General features: G+C 34.5%; 1 protein-coding gene across 1 annotated transcript in view; it reads right to left on the bottom strand.

Annotated features, from left to right (window-relative positions):
- NCAM2 (neural cell adhesion molecule 2) overlaps window positions 1-20,430 on the bottom strand; it is a 251,238-nt gene that overhangs the window by 172,609 nt on the left and 58,199 nt on the right. The window contains exons 6-8 of the mRNA XM_040265979.1: window positions 8,466-8,583; window positions 2,666-2,826; window positions 3-148 (exon numbers count right to left, since the gene is read on the bottom strand). Coding sequence (XP_040121913.1) covers window positions 3-148; window positions 2,666-2,826; window positions 8,466-8,583 — 425 coding nt within the window. The remainder of the gene's footprint in view (window positions 1-2; window positions 149-2,665; window positions 2,827-8,465; window positions 8,584-20,430) is intronic.

The raw sequence follows: 20,430 nt of genomic DNA, 5'->3' as shown, positions 1-20,430 counted from the left end.
ACCTTATCACCTTCAGAAAAAGTAATGCCATCCACTGCTCTTTTCCAGGTGATTGCTGGAATAGGCTCTCCTTCTGCTTCACATACGAGTGTGACTTGACCATTCTCATATGTAGTCTCATTTTTAAGCTGTATTATGTGAGGCTGTACTGTAAAAAATATATACATTACTCAATCTGTATTAAAAGAAAATATTATTATTCATAGTGGGCATTTGAGTACACAATAGCATAGTATTAAATTGTTAACTTTGCAGTTGTTATAGTGCCATGCTTGCTTTATAAGAGTGCCAGGAGAATTGCAAATTATAGGAGAAATAGCTTTAAAAATAATGTTCATAGATTACAATTATAAAAATAATTTGAAGTGGTTTAGAAGCCAATAGGCAAAAAGAATTCTTTCTGAGATTTTGCAAATTAAACCTATTTAATTTTTTCCTCTTAAAGCTACAAAATTAAAATGTCCTCTTAAAACCACAAATGTACTATGTATGTGTGTCTGTGTATGACATTTGCTTTTGTAGTGATTATCTCTTAAACTTTCAAAACAATATTACAAAATGGGGGGAAATAGTGACTGTACCCTGAATATATAGTAAGTATAACTATGTACAATACTTAAAAAACTTAACAAGTAAATATATATATATATATACTATTTTTCTTTATTATTATGGTTGATTTATTTTGCCCCTAGATTGCCTTAATATTATTAGACATAATAGATAATTATTTCTTTATAGTTATCACAGCTATAAAACCAAACCATCATGTCCTAATGTCAATTATATTAATATTAAAAACATGCCCCTTAACAAATTTACATATGCCAAAGAGCTTTAAAATTTTAAACTCTGTATTGTCAGTATTTCTTAGGCTTTTATTTGTTTGAACATAAATGTGATAAAAGCACGTGTTACTTCAGAGCAAGTAACAGGTTTTTTTTTTAATCATTAAGTGTAATCAATTATGAAATATATGTATGTTGTTCTTAATCTTAGAAAATTAAATTCTTGATATCAGAAACAGGACATATATAATTTTTAAAATTCAATGTTTATTCCATTTACTTTAATGGTTTTAGGTTTATTTCCATTATATATGAATGATTTTGTATCAAACACAATATGAATCTGTTCACTGTTACTATGCAAAGTAATTACAACAGTCAAGTAGCATATGATTTTTCATTTATTATTTTCTATTTAAAAGGTAAAAAAAAATTAGAAACCTTTTGCCTTTGTTCTTACTCAGTGTCACTTAAATTTTAAAAATTAACTAAACAGTATTTCATATAAGCTCATTGAGATCGATTAAGATTATCCTTTGAAATTATCTCAAAGTCTATCATTTCTAATTATTAACTTAGTTTATACTGTTACATTTAGCATTGTATATATATATATATTTTTTTAATTTAGCACTGTATATTTTAAAAAGAACATTTTCTTAAGTGGGAAATACTACTTGAATAAATTATATGCTTTCTATAATTTTAATAATTTTGAGAATTATTAGAAATAACATATTTACTCTTTATTCTATGTGAACAATTTTCTCCTGGTTCATAGCTTTGCTGATTTCTCATCATTAAAGATATTTGTGTAGTTACATCTAAGCATGACCCTTCTGAGCAACTTTCCAATATCATGATCTCCAAAATAACAGCCCTTTTTAGATTGATCTAGTTTCACATTCTTCTTAGAACATCTTATTATTCTAATTTTACTTTAATATATTTTGGTATATTCTTTACTGTCTGTCCTACTTAACTAGAATATAGGCTTTATGAAAATCTCCCTGGTACAGGAAATATTTCTATTACAGCTATTCAAGGACCAACTGGCCAAGGGTATGTCCACAGGTGTATACCATTCATTTTTTGGTCTAAACAGTATTGCTGCATCTGTCAAATGCAAAAACTGGTCCCTTCTACTCTTCAAAGTACTCCTTCCTTCCTGCCCCTCTCATTGTTTGGAAAGTGTTGTGATAACAACATTGCTAAAAATGGAGAAAACACACTAAATATCAGTAATGCATATAAATCTTTGTGTTTGCGTTTTAAAGAGAATAATCATATTCTAAATATCCACCACCAAAATCTTTTCCTTGTACAAATATAACAGAAGCTAAATCAATAATTAAAAATAAATACATTGATTTTTGTACTTTCTATAAGTTCCATAAAGAAAGGAATATGGCTCTAATGTGGAAGATATTTATATTGCATGTCCTTTTAATAAAATGAAAAGGGAATATTTAATCATGGTTATAGGTCAATGTTCCTAATTACAGCCTTTTGAATGAACTCTCGAAGTATATTAAAAGTAAAACTGAACCCAACATGTGTCATTTAAACATTTATGAAGAACAACCCACAGATATAATAGATTTCATTATGTACAATTTTAATGAATTTTCTTCCAGCCTCTGCTATGAGTTCATCAAATATTTTATAAAAATTTACATTGTAATCTCATATAATTCTTAAATAAATCTATCTGGTAGCTGCAATTTAAAATATATTTTAGAGGTGAAAAAACTAAAACATAGGTTTAGAAATTAATTTAATTATAAGTAGCTCGTATAAGCGACAGAGACTTTCCCAGTTTGTCTTAGACCTTCCTTTAGACATTACAGGGTTAACTACTGTGCTATAATACTTACCAAAGACTTGGAGAAGCACCTGTTTTTCATCTTCTCCTGCCTTATTTGTGGCCTTGCAGACATAAGGGCCCCCATCACTATTGATTATGTTCCTGACAGTGAGTTCTGTATTGCTTCCTCTCAATGAGTACTTTTCATTTTCTTCAATGAACTTGCCATTCCTAAAGAAGAAAACAGAGGTTGATCTTCATAAATTTGAGTTCATTTTTCAGGAGCAGGTCACACTTAGTATTTTGACCTCTAATGGTCAATCACTTCATGGCTACTGTCATTGATACATAAAGCTATATTCCAATTAAACTTATACATTTATTAGCTCAAGAAAATTTAATGCATAAGTAGTAACATTATACTTGAAAGTTTCTTTGACTTTAGAGTCAAGAATAACATTTGAGTTGTGTTGAAATCTTGACACGCATCTTAGGCAAAAAGCACTTTCTTTCATTTCATACTTATTAGCAAAAAGAAAAATAAAAAAGCTTTATTTTGGTGAGTCAACACTTATCTATGAAATATATTTATTTACTAAGTTACAGGGACACAATAGACTTCCCCAGTGGCTCAGGGGTAAAGAATCCGCTTTCAGTGCAGGAGATGCACGCTCGATCCATGCATTGGGAAGATCCCCAGGAGAAGGAAATGACAATCAACTTTCACCCCACTATTCTTGTCTGGGATATCCCATGAACAGAGGAGACCGGTGGGCTACAGTCCAAGGGGTTGCAAAGCAATCAGACATGACTTAGTGACTAACCAACAAGTATAAAAATTTAGGATCTCCCTTTAAGTGTTACTTCCTTGGTGGCTCAGACGATAAGTAGTCTGCCTGCAATGCAGGAGACCTCGGTTCAATCCCTGAGTTGGGAAGATCTCCTGGAGAAGGAAAGGCTACCCACTCCAGTATTCTTGTCTGGAGAATCCCATGAACGGAGGAGCCTAGCAAGCTACAGTCCATTGCATCACAAAGAGTTGGGCATGACTGAGCAACTTCACTTTAGGAGTAGGGAGATTACCTGTCCATATGAGTTTAAACTAAAAAGGAAATGTATAAAAGGATTATTAAAATATTTCCTAGAAAGAAACAATATTTTTCTGATATTCTAAATGATCTTTTCAGTGAATTCTAGTTCTGCTTTCTAGAAAGTACTGCCATAAATATTTTTGTCTAGAATTTTATGTACAGATAGGGCTTTTACCCCAATTCTTAATCTAGTCAATAAAGAAGTATTCATTTGTATCATCATCAATTAGAAGTTTTAGCAATTTGTGGCTTAAGGCTCACTTTCTTTCTCTTATCAACCTGGATAAATACAATTAGCCCATATATGTGCACTCTCCCTCCCATCCTCATTCACAGATGAGAGAACTAAACATTTAAATATGATTTCCCCACCCCTCAATCCACAGATGAAAAGGCTTAGGTTTACACAGTATTATAAACAGCATGTTAACTAAATTCTAGTGTTTTTTATGATAAAGGGATTTTTCTCTACTTTATGTGAAATACTGTTCTAAAGGTTTGAAATATAGCAGATGAGTGGGACAAAGCCACTTATCTTGAAGAATTCATAATCTGACTGGCAGTAATAGAGGGTAATATAGATCCCATTAGTGCATTTATTCATAAATTTGTGTGTGTGCTGGGAGGGGTGAGGGACTTATTATAATAGAAGAAAAAGAAAAAGATGATGGCTGGAATACTCTGGGAATTTTCTTGGGGAAAATTCCATGATCTAGGCTTTGACATGAATGGGTAGGTCTTGAAGAATTTAAAGCAGTCAATTTGTAAAGATTAGGGAACTCAGGGCCAGTGCACTGGGATGACTCTGAGGAATGGGATGGGCAGGGAGGTGGGAGGGGGGTTCAGGATGGGGGACACATGTACACCCATGGCTGAATCATGTCAATGTATGGCAAAAATCACTACAATATTATAAAGTAATTAGCCTCCAATTAAAATAAATTAATTAATTTTAAAAAAGACACCATATTTTTTAAAGAGTTCAATTTAAAAATATCATTAAAAAATAATAATTCAGGTAATGGTTCTAATTGTGTCTCTCCCAATAAACCTATTATGTAGAAAGTAGCCATTGTCATCCAAAGTGCATTTCTGTAAAATGTCTATGTCTGGAAAAAAACAAATAAACAAACAAACTCCCAGTGGATTCTGAAAGATTATTTCATGGGCACATCCTCTGAAACTCTGACTGCTTCTCAAAATGCCACTTTTTCAGGCAAAAGAAAGCAGGGGTAAAGATTAGGGGCTAAATGGCAATGATAAAGAAGGGAGAATCATTCTACTTTTGACTGTAATGGAGTAACAAGAACCATAGTTACCCTCTCATTATAAACAACATGAACATTTGACACAGAGGTTAAATAACATTTTCCAACCTTGGTCAACAGGTAGCATATGACAGTGATCTCTGAAGACCACCAGAACTTACTACCTGAAGACAGTTTCTAAGAGAGGCTGTTCAGAGAAGAGGAACCCAAACAGAGCCAGACAGGGTCTCTGAAGTGTAGTGGAAGACAGAGTTCTCAGCTGGGGGAAGTTAAAGCGACTAGAATTTACAGGTTTAAAAAAAAAGAAGAAAAATGTGAGAAGAAGGCACAAGAGAGAAGTGAAGAATTTGTAGAGGTTTCCCAATCAATTTTCTTAAAAAAATTTATTGGAACGTAGTTGATTTACAATGTCGTGCTACAGTGTATGCAAGTAAGGCTTCCCCAGACTAAGGTAAGAACCATTGGAATAAATAAAGCACAATAATACCAGGAGCTCACCAAAGATCAGGAAGAATTTGCATTCCTACCATCCAGAGTAGAAAGACCTCCTAAAACACAAGGTATTTAATTGCCTCCTTATAAGAATATTGCTTTAGTAATGAAGCCAAATTAATCTTATACTGAAAGGTTGTATCCATCTAAAAGAACTTAAAAGTGAGTCTCAAGAAGATCAACTTCTCCCCAGTAACTTAACTCCATCCAAAGCTAAAGTAAAAAAAAAAAAAAGAAAAGAAAATATCCAGCACTTGAAAACATAAAACTCTCTACCTGACACCCAATAAAAATTGACAGGATAGTAAATAGGTAGGAAAATATGACCTATAATAAGTAAAAAAAAAAAAAATCAACAAGTATAAAAGATTCAGAAAAAACACAGATGATACAATTAGTAGACAAGATCATTTAAATAGCTTTTAAATACATTCTATATACTGAAGGAAGTCATGTATGAACATGGTAAGAGAGGAATGGAAAACAAACAAAAAAAGCTTCCCGCAAACTTACAGACACAAAAAGTAGAATGATGAAAAACACTCTGGTGGGATTAAGAGCATATTAGACATTACAAGTGGGTTCATTCTAAGGATTCCAAGGTTGTTTTAATATTTGAAAATCCATGGAATACACCAATTAGAACAGCTAACCATAAAAATCCATATGGTATTCTCAAAAGAAGAAACATTGGAGTGGAAATGAAGAAAGTGATATTTAGAGTTTCTATTTTTATTCCCACTTTGGTTTTTATGTTGCCAAGTGCTTCTGGTTCTTTTGTGAAAAATTTTATTTTTCTTCAATCAGTTCAGTTCAGTTCAGGCGCTCAGTTGTGTCCGACTCTTTGCGACCCCATGAATTGCAGCACGCCAGGCCTCCCTGTCCGTCACCAACTTCAATGTTTGATCTTAAATTACCTTCTTTACTGACTTTACTCACACTTCTTGGAGATAGTATCCCTATGCAACAGGCAGTCTGGATTTTTCTCTCTGTGCTGCTGCCCTAAGGCTTTTTAGAATTTTTTTCACAAAAATAACATGTATGTGAAAGTGTTAGTCACTCAGTCATGTGCAACTGTTTGCAACCCCATGGACTGTAGCCCTCCAGGCTCTTCTGTCCATGGGATAAGGATACTGGATTGGGTTGCCATGCCCTCCTCCAGGGGATCTTCCTGACACAGGGATCGAACCCGTGTCTCTTGTGGCTCCTACATTCCAGGTGGATTCCTTACTGTTGAACTACCAGGGAAGCCCAAACATTTCTATATACACAGATAAATATGTTGCAGTAAAAACTTCCCTCTGATACCAATTTTACCTCCCTTAAGAATACTACCATATATTCCAATTCTCCCACTGTATAATATATATCCAGCAAGTAGAATATTTATTATTTTATTTGATTCAAATGTTGAGACTAATACCATATGAAAAAAAAATGGAGATGCAAAACTATGGAGTGAAGTTATTCAATTATAGTAGCTTCTGATTCATTCTAGACTGCATAATTATTATATTTTCACATACATATGAGAATTTTGAACTAATGTTAAACTTAAGAAAAAAATCTAAACCAAAAGGCAGTCTCTCCAGAAAGATAAAATGATGAGAATAAGATTCTTTTTTTTAAATTAATTAATTTATTTTTTATTTTACTTTACAATTGTGTATTGGTTAATGATATTTGTTCATTGTAATGAAGGATCCTAGAGCTTTTCCTCGCTGTGGTTAGATCTAATATTGACTGTTAGGATACACATTAGAAACCAGAAGTCTCTGAGAAACATGATAATTATCTGGGGTGAATGTATTAACGTTTCATGTAGAATCACTTTAAAAATATCAATAGTGTGTCAGAAAGGAATATTGTCTGCATAGAAAATCTAAAAACACCTGTCTGAAGAAATATCTTGTTTATTGCTACCTGCTATTTTAAATGGTTAAATAAAGATTTGAAACCTGAAGATAATATCAGTAAATGCTCATAAAGTAATGAAAAATAGTTTTGAATTTCAGTTGTTTTCCTTAAAATCTTTTTTAGAAACCTATTCCTTCTTATGGGCACTTTTGTCAATTTGAATATATTTTTCTAATTATTTCCTTGAAGCTATTCTATAGTATATGATTTATAACATATGATATTTATAGATTGGCTTCAGTAGTAACCATAATTAATAGCTAATACATGTTTAAAAGACTCCATTTTTAAACTTTCATTGTCTCCATTTTAACAGTGTGAGTCACAACCTAAAAGAATGGAATATTTTCATAGTTGTTCAATGTTAACTGAAAACAAATAGAATTTAAAAATTCAGAAAATATATAAAAGTGAATTGTGAAACAACAGATTTAGAAAAGATAATTTATTCATTTGAACTTATTTATATAACATTAAATTTATTATAATTTAGTGCTAGAAAATTACATTTATCTGTCATAATATGGTATGCAAACAAAACATACAATTATGTTTGTGTGGGTTAATCACTCAGTTGTGTCTGACTCTTTGCAATCGCATGGACTGTTGCCCACCATGCTCCTCTGTCCATGGGATTCTCCAGGCAAGAGTACTAGAATTGGTAGTCATTCCCTTCTTCAGGGATCTTCCCAACCCAGGGATCGAACCCAGGTCTCCCACATTGCAGGCCGACTCTTCAGTGTCTGAGCTATCAGGGGCATACAACAGTGGCATCTTACCACATTTCCCACTTCTTGGTACTCTCTAGTAGTAACAGTAAAATGGCTGAATCAGTTACAGGGCTCCTGGATCCACTTTAGCCAGAAACATGCCGGTTAGACAGACTGACCAGAGCTATGAATGCAGCCTTTGACTTGTATTAAATCACTATGTTGCTCTCTTCAACAATTTAAACAACTGAACTGGAAACAAAAGCCTCATCATTTTTTAAATGAAATTCAAAAATAATTGTTTCCTTCCAGACAAAATGATAAGATTCTAAGTATTTTCCTGGAAGCCTGACCATGGACACAAGGCAGGGGAGTGTGGGTACATAACCTACCTGTACCAGGAGATGGTGGGCTCAGGAGAGCCTGAGGCCCTGCAGGAAAATGTCATCTCTTCGCCTCTCTCCGCTGTGGCGTTAAAGGATTTCTGAGGCATTGTGATCACTGGTGGCACTGAAAAACAGATGAAGGTACATTAAATAGAGATGAAAAATAGTTTACCAACATCATTGAGACTGTTTCACCATTGCCTTTTTTTAAAAGCTAAGCTTTAAAACTTGATAGCTCATCTCTGTACTTAAATCAAGAGAACTGACTTGACTGCATAGAAAAATGACTTTAAAATCACTAATCTGCCTTCTAATGTACAAAGATTAGATAATTCATTGTAATGCTGTTTTACTATTTTTAATCTATCAAATGAGACTAAAAATAAGACATTTTAGAAAAAAATAAATATATGTATTTATATTTATATATACACATGCTTTTATGAACTATTACTTACAAAAAGACAGACAATACCACCCTGGCTTACATCAATACTGTAATCTACTTGGAGCATAAATGGATTTCCTATTTGGGTTCTCGTTGGTGTATGTAATTCTATAAGCAATCATTCACAGCTTCAAGACAGGGCTTTCAAATTAAGTGTCAAACCATAATGTTCCCTCTGATTAACCACACTTAATTTCTTTAAACAACTATAGAACATTTTATGAAGAGAGACTGCTTAATCCATAGAGAGTATGAAATAGATTTTCATGAACAATTCAATTTTAAAATTAAGCTTCCCCAATTTCTAACTAATTACATTGCAAAAACTGTATATGTTGCACATTTTGAACATGTTGAACCTGTTACTGAAATGCATTGTTTGAAGTAAACGAATCAATGCCATCCATAACAGAAGCTACGTTATGTACACTTTTATGATTTTCAATTGAATATGGTGAAACATTTCTAAAATTAATTATTTTATATGTTTGATTTTTACTATCCAAACAACCTGACCAAACAGGCATTTAGATGTGTGATGATAATTACATATTTCTACAATAGCATTCAGGTCATCACTGATGCTACATTATTACAACGGATGACAGGGATAGGAACTGTTATATATCTTAGTAATTATGCACATTAAATCAAATTTCTGTCTTTATGAATTTAAATACAAGGTACATGACCTGACATGCTGTCTGTAAACTAACATAAAAATTACTAGCATTAAAATGAGATGGATTGTTTTTTCAGATGTTAACTCTGCATTTTAAGTCATTGAGATTTAACTTTTTGTATCCTGTTTTCTTATCTTATAATTATGGGAGAAAACAGTTTAATCAACATTACATGCTTTTCCTTTTGTTATTTATAAATGCAACGGCAAGGACACTATATTTTTATTGTAACAATAAAGATTTTTAGCCCTTAAAGAATTATGATGAAAATAAACTATTTAACACAAATTCTCTCTATAGGAAAGTATTTATATAGATAGAAACATTTTCAAATGGAGAATCATATTTTAGTTCTTGTTCAGTTACTGTTACTAATCTAAATAAGTTATTTATTCTTTATCATAACCTTCTTATCTATAAAGTCAACTGTATATGCTGAATGATCTCTCAGAATTAACAAATCTTAATCTCTGTGTTTTAAAATATAGTAACTCCGTTAATGATACACGTGTTCTTATTTGTAGTGCAGATTAGCAGAAAAATATTAACATTGCATATTTAGATATTTTGAGGTACTCTGAAGAATAATTCTAGAACTATTTGGAAGGAAAACATGCAGTAAAACCTGCAAAGGTTTTTACTAGCTCAGATGCTCTACATCTACATAACTACACTAGCAGGATCTTTCTGATGTAACTATCTTGGAACTGCCAGGTCTACTGAATGCTTGCAACTTCTAGACAAAGACATGGAAGGTAATTCTTGGTTCAGTTCAGTTCAGTTAAGTTGCTCAGTCGTGTCCAACTCTTTGCGACCCCATGAATCTCAGCACACCAGGCCTCCCTGTCCATCACCAACTCCCGGAGTCACTCAAACTCATGTCCATCGAGTTGGTGATGCCATCCAGCCATCTCAGCCTCCTCAATCCCTCCCAGCATTAGCGTCTTTTCCAATGAGTCAACTCTTCGTATGAGGTAGCCAAAATACTGGAGTATCAGCTTTAGCATCATTCCTTCCAAAGAACACCCAGGGCTGATCTCCTTTAGAATGGATTGGTTGGATTTCCTTGCAGTCCAAGGGGACTCTCAAGAGTCTTCAACACCACAGTTCAAAAGCATCAATTCTTCAGCGCTCAGCTTTCTTCACAGTCCAACTCTCACATCCATACATGACTACTGGAAAAAACATAGCCTTGACTAGACAGACCTTTGTTGGCAAAGGAATCTCTCTGCTTTTAAATATGCTATCTAGGTTGGTCATAACTTTTCTTCCAAGGAGTAAATGTCTTTTAATTTCATGGCTGCATTCACCATCTGCAGTGATTTTGGAGCCCCCCAAAATAAACTCTGACACTGTTTTCACTGTTTCCCCATCTATTTCCCAGGAAGTGATGGGACCAGATGCCATGATCTTCAATTTCTGAATGTTGAGCATTAAGTCAACTTTTTCCACTTTCCTCTTTCACTTTCATCAAGAGGCTTTTTAGTTCCTCTTCACTTTCTGCCATAAGGGTGGTGTCATCTGCATATCTGAGGTTATTCATATTTCTCCCAGCAATCTTGATTCCAGCTTATGCTTCTTCCAGTCCAGTGTTTCTCATGATGTATTCTGCATAGAAGTTAAATAAGCAGGGTGACAATATACAGCCTTGATGTATCATTTTCCTATTTGGAACCAGTCTGTTGTTCCATATCCAGTTCTAACTGTTGCTTCCTGACCTGCATATAGGTTTCTCAAGAGGCAGGTCAGGAGGTCTGGCATTCCCATCTCTTTCAGAATTTTCCACAGTTTATTGTGATCCACACAGTCACCACTGATCAATTTCTGTTGTATGTGTACAGAAGCAGTTACCTATAACCCTTCCCATCTGAGGCAGGCATCTGTACACACATTTCTGGCATAAGTTGCACATAAAAAGCCAGGATAGGAAAAAAAGAAAATCAAGAATCTGTGCACTAATCCCTGACTGAGGCTTTTGATCACAGAGGTAAAGATATAAAGAGGCAGTGGCCATTGTTGTTAAACCTCCCACAACTGTTGAAATCCTGGGATTAATTAACTGGCATCCTTTAATTCCTCCCTTTTCTTTTATTTTTTTTTAATCCCTTTGCAGTGGGTGCTAATTCACTTCATTTCACTTCACTTCAGTCACTCAGTCATGTCCAACTCTTTGTGACCCCATGAACCGCAGCATACCAGGCCTCCCTGTCCATCACCAACTCCTGGAGTTTACCCAAACTCATGTCCATTAAATCGGTGATTCCATTCAACCATCTCATCTTCTGTGGTCCCCTTCTCTTACTGCCCTCAAACTTTCCCAGCATCAGGGTCTTTTCAGATGACTCAGCCCTTTACATGAGGTGGCCAAAGTACCGGAGTTTCAGCTTCAACATCAGTCCTTCCAATGAACACCCACGACTGATCTCCTTTAGGATGGACTGGTTAGATCTCCTTGCAGTCCAAGTGACTCTCAAGAATCTTCCCCAGCACCACAGTTCAAAAGCATCAATTCTTCGGTGCTCAGCTTTCTTTAGAGTCCAACTCACATCCATACATGACTACTGGAAAAACCACAGCCTTGACTAAACAGACCTTTGTTGATAAAGTAATGTTCCTGCTTTTTAATATGCTGTCTAAGTTGGTCATATGCAACTCTTTGTGACCCTATGGACAGTAGCCCTCCAGGCTCCACAGTCTATGGGATTCTCCAGGAAAAAATACTAGAGTGGATTGCCATGCACTCCTCCAGGGGATCTTCCCATGTCTCTTATGCTTCTTGCATTGGCAGGCAGGTTCTTTACCACAAGCAGCACCTGGCCAGATAGTAAAGACTGGGACAATCAAAAACAACTCCATATAATGGACATATTAGAAACTGACCATGCATGCTGGTGGCTTAGATGGTAAAAAATCTGCTTGCAATGCAGAAGACCCATGTTCAGTCCCTGGGTTGGGAAGATTCCCCTGGAAAAGGAAATGGCAACCAAGTCCAGTATTCTTGCCTGGAGAATTCCAAGGACAGAGGAGCCGGGAGGGCTATAATCCATTGGGTCATAAAGAGTTGGACACGAATGAGTGAGTAGCACTTTCAAGCATGTTCAGCGAAAGGTGCAGGCTTAGAAAATACCAGAGGTTACCTTAAATTTATCTCAGTTTGATCTTTGATCAGGGACACACTTTGATGATAATAATAACAACAAAGAATCAGTCACAGTAAGCCCTGTGATTGAGAAAGAATCTGATTTCCAGATTCTGTGTTAAGTCACTTCAGTCATGTCTGACTCTTTGTGACTCAATGGATTGTAGCTCGCCAGGCTCCTCTGTCCATGGGATTCTTCAGGCAAGAGTATAGGAGTGGTTTTCCATGCCCTTCTCCAGGGGATCTTCCAAGACCATAGAATGAATCCAGGTCTCTTATATTTCCTGTGTTGGCAGGTAGGTTCTTTACCACTAGTTCCACCATAGTAAACACTTATTATATTCAAATGTCCAATTTTCAGCAAAAATATTACAAGGCATGCAAAGAAATAAGAAAGTATGGCACATTAAAAGGAAAAAATAAATAATAGAAATTGTCCCTGAAAAAGACCTGAGGGCAGATATATTGATAAAGACTTTCAAATAACTATCTTAATGATGCTCAAACAACTAAAGGAAGAATTGGAGAAACTGAAGAAAACAATGAATGAAGAAAACGGAAATACCTATAAAGATATAGAAAACCTTTAAAAAATGGACTAAAAGAAATACTGAAACTTAAAATGACAATCACTGAAATATAAGATTCAATAGAGGAATTCACAGGCAAATGGGAGCAAATAGAAGAATCAGGGAATACAAAATAAGGTAATGAAAGTTCTTGAATGTAAGCAACATAAAGACAAAGGATTGAAGAAAAGTGATTACAACTGAAGAGACTGGTGGGACATAACCAAATAGACCAACAGTCACATGGCAGGAGTCTCAGAAGGGAAGTGGGAGAAAAAGGGACACACTGAATATTTGAAGGAATAATGGCTTAAAACTTTAGCCATGAGTACAAAACTAAGATGAAGTCAAAGAGGACCAGGACAAGATACATTATAATGGAATTTTCAAAGGGCAAAGAGAAAATCTTAGAAAGCAGTAAGAGAGGAGTGACTCATCACATACAAGGGATCCTCAATAATTATCAGCAGATTTTGCATCTAAAACTTTGGAGGACAGATGGCAGTGGGTGGATGTATTTGAAGCGCTAAAAGGAAAAAAAAAGTCTGTCAACCAAGAAATCTAGATCCTGGAAAATTGTCTTTCAACAGTGAGGGAGAAATCAAGACATTCCAGATAAGTAAAAGCTGAGGGAGTATGTTACTACTAGATCTGCCTTGCAAGAAATGCTTAAGGGAATCCTGCAAGTTGAAACAAAAGGACACTAGAAAGCAATTCAAAGCCATATGAAGAAATGAGGAACTCATAAAAGTAAACATATGGGCAATAAAAAGGCTAGTACTACTCTAATGGAAGTTTGTAACTGTACTTTTTTCTATAAGACTTAAGAGACTAATACATTTTAAAAAAATATTAATATAATTTTAACAGTGTTTCATAACTGGATTTTTTCAGTTCCCCTTTTGGGACACAAAATATATAATTTTTGATATCAACAACCAAAAAGAATAGGGTTAAGCTAAAAAGGAGCAGAATTTTATGTTATTGAAGTTAAGCTGGCTAAATTTAAGTTAGAGTGTTATAACTTTGGGACGTTAAGTAGCAGTACCACCAATAACCATAAAGAAAACGGATACAAAATATATACAAAAGGAAATGAGAAAGTCATTTTAAAATTTCACTGCACAAAACAATTAAACAAGACAGTAATGTAGGAAACAAGAGAAAAAATTATAAGATATTCAGGAAACAAATAAAAGAAGACAAAATTACTTCCATCCCCATAAATAATTATTTTAAATGTAAATGTATTAAACTCTCCAATAAACATACAGAGATTGGCAGAATGGCTAAAAACTGATAAAGTTATGTCTGAACTATAAGAAATTCAGTGTCAATGTGAAAACACAAACAGACTGAAAGTCAACAGAGATAGACATGATAGCCATAAAGGGCAGGGGTGACTACCCAAATAAACAAAAAAGACCTTAAATAAATTAGCTTTCTAAGAATTTGTCCATTTCTTCCCAGTTATCCATTTTATTGGCATATAGCTGCTCATAGTAGTCTCTTATGATCCTTTGTATTTCTGTGTTGTCTGTTGTAACATTTACTTTTTCATTTCTACTTTTATTAATTTGAGTCTTTTTTTTCCTTGATGAGGCTAGTTAATGATTTCTGAATTTTATCATCTCAAAGTACCATCTTTTAATTTTATTGATCTTTGCTATGTCTCCTTCATTTCTTTTTCATGTATTTCTGCTTTTATTTTCATGATTTCTTTCCTTCTACTACCTTTTTTTGTTGTTGTTCTTTTTGTTCTACTTGCTTTAGGTGTAAAGTTAGGTTGTTTAATTGATGGCTGTCTTGTTTCTTAATGTAAGCTTGTATTGATATGAACTTCAATCTTAGTATTACTTTTACTATATATCATAGGTTTTGAGTTTTCATTGTCATTTGTTTCTAGGCATATTGTGATTTCCTTTTTAATTTCTTCAGTGATCTGTTGGTTATTTAGAGGTGTGCTGTTTAGCCTCCATCTGTTTGTGTTTTTTATAGTTTCTTTTTCCCCTCTGCAGTTGATATCTAACCTTACAGCATTGTGATCAGAAGAGATGCTTGAAGTGATTTCAATTTTATTTTTATTTTTTATTTTTTTTTGAATGCCAGAATTCTTTATTTAAAAAGTTGCTTAGAATCATCTACTAAGGCTTGATTTGTGGCCCAAGATCTGATCTATCCTGAAGAATGTTTCATGTGCACTTGAGAATAAATTAAATCTATTGTTTATAGGTGAAATGCCCTTTGACAAAATTCAACATACATGTTTGATAAAATCTCTCTAGAAAGTAGGTATTGAAGGAACATACTTTAACATAATAAAGGCTATATATGACAAAGCCACAGCAAACATTATTATTAATGGTAAAGAACTGAAAACATTTCCTCTAAAATCAGGAACAAGATAAGGGTATCCACACTCACTATTATTACTGAACAGTTTTGGAAGTCCTAGCCTCAGCAAACAGGAAAAAAAAAAAAGCAATCCAGATAGGAAAAGGAGAAGTAAAACCCATGCTGTTTGCAGATTCTTTATACAGAAAACCCTAAATATGCCATCAGAAAATTATTAGAGCTAATCAATGAATATAGTTAAGTGACAGAATATAAAATTAATATACAGGAATCTCTTGCATCCATACACACTAACAATGAAAAAATCAAAAAGAGAAATTAAGGAAACAATCCCATTCACCATTGCAAAATAAAAGAATAAAATAATTAGCTATAAATTTACATAAAGAGACAAAAGACCTGTGTGCAGAAAACTATACGAACCAATTAAAGAATCAAAAATGACACAAACAGATGGAGAGATATACTATGTTCTTGAATTGGAAGAATTAATACAGTGAAGATGACTACACTACCCAAACTGTAGATTCAATGCAACTGTAGATTCAATGCAAACTCTATCAAACTACCAATGGTATTTTTCACAGAACTAGAATAAATAACTTAACAATTTGTATGGAAGCACAAAAGATCTTGTATAGCCAGAGTAATCTTGATAAAGAAGAATAGAACTATTGGAATCAACCTTCCTGATTTCAGATGATACTACAAAGCTACTCATCAGACAGTATGGTACTGGCACAAAGACCGAAATATAGACCAATGGAACAAGATAGAAAGTCCAGCGATAAATCCATCCACCTAAAGACAACTTATTCTAGACAAAGGAGGCAAAAACATACAATGGAGAAAGACAGTCCCTTCAACAAGTTATGCTGAGAAAACTGGTCAACTACATGTAAAACAACAAAAATAGAACATTTCCTAACAACATACACCAAAATAAATTCAAAATGGATTAATGTCCTAAACATAAAACCAGAAACTATAAACCTCTTAGAGAAAAACAAAGGCAGCATAAATCAGAGCAAGATCCAATATTAGACTCTTAGAGTAACAGAAATAAAAACAAATGGGACCTGATTAAACTTAAAAGTGTTTGTAAATGAATAAAGCTAAAAGCAAAGTGAAAAGAAAATCCTCAGAATAGGAGAACATAATAGCAAATAAAACAACTGATAAAGAATTTATCTCCAAAACGTATAAGCTCATGTAGCTCAATACCAGAAAAACAAAGAAACAAATAAAAAAGTGGGCAGGAAACCCACACAGACATTTTTTCAAAGAAAACATAAACACATAAACACATGCCAAGATGGTCAACATCACTCATTATTTAAAAAATGCAAATCAAAACTACAATGAGGTCTTATCGTGCACTGACCAGAATGGCCATCATGAAAACAGTCTACAAACAATAAATGCTGGAGAGTGTGTGGAAAAAAGAGAATACTCATGTTGGTGGGAATCCAAACTGATTAAAGCACCCATGTACCTAGTGTTCACTGCAGCACTATTTACAATAGCTAGAACAAAGAGGCAACCATTGACAGATGAATGGATAAGGAAGCTGAGGTACATATACACAATGGAATATTACTCTGCTATAAAAAGGAATACATTTGAGTCAGCTCTAATTAGGTAGATGAACCTAGAGCCTATTATACAGAGTGAAGTAAGTTAGAAAGATAAAGACAAATATTATATAGTAAGTCATGTATATGGAATCTAGAAAGGCAGTATCAGTGATCTATGGGTAGGGCAGCAAAGGACACAGACATAAAGAAGAGACTTTTGAACACAGTGGGGGAAGGAAAGGGTGGTATGACTTGATAGAATAGCACTGAAACATAAAAATTACTATATGTAACATAGACAACCAGTGGTAGATTGGTGTATGAGGCAGAGAACCCAAAGCCATTGCTCTGTGACAACCTAAAGAGATGGGGTGGAGAGAGAGGTGGGAGGGGGATTCAAGAGGGAGGGGACACATATATACATATGCTTGATTCATGTTGATGTATGGCAAAAACCATCACAATATTATAAAGAGACTATCCCCTAGTATGGACCTAACAGAAAAAGAAGATATTAAGAAGAGGTGGCAAGAATACACAGAACTGTATGATAAAGGCCTTAATGACCCAGATAACCATGATGGTGTCATCACTCATCTACAGTAAGACATCCTAGAGTATAAAATCAAGTGTGCCTTAGGAAGCATCACTATGAAGAAAGCTAGTGGATGTAATGGAATTTCAGTTGAGCTGTTGCAAATCCAAAAAGATGATGCTGTGAAAGTGCTACACTGACTATCCCAGAAAATTTGGAAATCTCAGTAGTGACCACAAGACTGGACGAGATCAGCTTCATTCCAATCCCAAGATGGGCAATGTCAAAGAATGCTCAAACTCTCACACAACTGTACTCATTTCACATGCTTGCAAAGTGATGCTTAAAATCCTTCAAGTTACAATTCAACAGTACCTGGACTGAGAACTTCTAGAGGTACAATCTGGATTTAGAAAAGGCAGAGGAACCAGAGATCAAATTGCCAACATTCATTGGATCATAGAAAAAGTAAGGGAACTCCAGAAATACACCTACTTCTGCTTCATAGACTATGCTGAAGCCTTTGACTGTGTGGATCACAACAAACTGGAAAATTCTTAGAGAGATGGGAATACCAGACCAACTTATTTGTCTCCTGAGAAACCTGTATGCAAGCCAAGAAGCAACAGTTAGAACTGGATATGGAACAACAGACTGGTTCAAAATTGGGAAAGGAGTATGTCAAGGATGTATGTTGTCACCCTGCTTATTTAACTTACATGCATTTTATCTAAAAATAAGATTGAACACATTTCTCAATCGCATACAGGATACATACATTTTCCAGGATAGCCCATATGTTATACCACAAAATAATCTTAAACTAAGAGAACAGAACAAAAGAATAAACTCAATCCAAGCTAGTAGAAGACAGTTAATAATAAGGATTAGATTAAAAATTTTTTTAAACTGAGAATACAAAAATAGATAATATTAATGAAATCAAAAGTTGGTTGACTATTAAAATCAACAAAATTGAGAAAATTTTAGCTTAGATGAACTAGTAAAAAAAGATAAAACTCAAAAGATTAAAATCGAAAATGAAAATGATATTATGAAAAATTCTAAAGGATTAAAAAAGGGCTTTAAGAGGAGACCATAAAGAAATGTATGCCAACATACTGAATACCCTTGGAAGAAAGAGACAAATTTGTAGAAACACAGCATATAAAAAACAAATCATGAGGAAGTTGATAATTTGAGTATACATATAACTAGAAATGTAATTGAATCAGTAATGAAAACTATTCTGATTCAGTAAATCCCTAGACTTTCTGGCTTTACTGATGAGTACTAACAAATATTTTAAAAAGAACACCAGTTGAAAGTGAAAGAGGAAAGTGAAAAATTTGGCTTAAACTCAACATTCAGAAAACTAAGATCATGGCATCCGGTCCCATCACTTCATGCCAAATAGATGGAGAAAGAGTGGCTCCAAAATCACTGCAGATAGTGACCGCATCCATGAAATTAAAAGACACTTACTCCTTGAAAGGAACGTTATGGCCAACCTAGAGAGCATATTAAAAAGAAGAGACATTACTTTGCCAACAAAGATCCATCTAGTCAAGGCTATGCTTTTTCCAGTAGTCATGTATGGATGAGAATTGGACTATAAAGAAAGCTGAGTGCCAAATAATTGATGCTTCTGAACTGTGGTGTTGGAAAAGACTCTTGAGAGTCCCTTGGACATCAAGGATATACAACCAGTCCATTCTAAAGGAGATCAGTCCTGAGTGTTTATTGGAAGGACTGATGTTGAAGCTGAAACTCCAATACTTTGGATACCTGATGTGAAGAGCTGACTCATTTGAAAAGACCCTGATGCTGGGAAAGATTGAAGGCAGGAGGAGCAGCAGACGACAGAGGATAAGATGGTTGGATGGCATTACTGACTCAATGGACGTGAGTTTGGGTAAACTCCAGGAGTTGGTGGTGGACAGCAAGGCCTGGCATGCTGTGGTTCATGGTCTCGCAGAGTCGGACACAACTGAGCAACTGAACTGAACTGAACTAAACACCAATACTTCTCAAGTGAAGTGAAAGTGAAGTCGCTCAGTCGTGTCCGACTCTTTGCGACCCCATGGACTGTAGCCTACCAGGCTCCTCCCTCCATGGGATTCTCCAGGCAAGAGTACTGGAGTGGGTTGCCATTTCCTTCTCCAGGGGATCTTCCCGACCCAGGGATTGAACCCTGGTCTCCTGAATTCCAGGCAGACACTTTAACCTCTGAGCCACCAGGGAAGTCCTAATACTTCTCAAACATTTTTAAAATTAATGAGAAGGATACATTCATTAAATTATTCTATTTAGACAAGAATTTACTCTGATTACAAAACCAGTAAAAGAACAACAACAAAAACACACTAACAACAACAACAAAAAAAACTACAAGCAGTATCCTTTACTAATACCCCATGACCAAATAGAATTTGTTCTTGAATCTCAAGATGGTTAAACATAATATCAATGAATTAATACATCACATTAACAGAATGAAAGAAAAATCACTATATAAAACATGATTTTCTCAATTACTGCACCAAAAGGACTTGAGAAAATTCAACACTTTTCATGAAAAACTAAAAATATTAGAAATAGAAAATAATTAAATCAACATAAAAGCTCTATATATGAAAAACACAACATTATATTCAATGGTGAA

This window comes from Oryx dammah, unplaced genomic scaffold (genome assembly GCF_014754425.2).
Source record: "Oryx dammah isolate SB20612 unplaced genomic scaffold, SCBI_Odam_1.1 HiC_scaffold_2, whole genome shotgun sequence".
Taxonomy (NCBI): Eukaryota; Metazoa; Chordata; class Mammalia; order Artiodactyla; family Bovidae; genus Oryx; species Oryx dammah.
The sequence above is the reverse complement of the archived record's forward strand: the minus strand, read 5'-3'. Positions and strand labels throughout refer to the sequence as shown.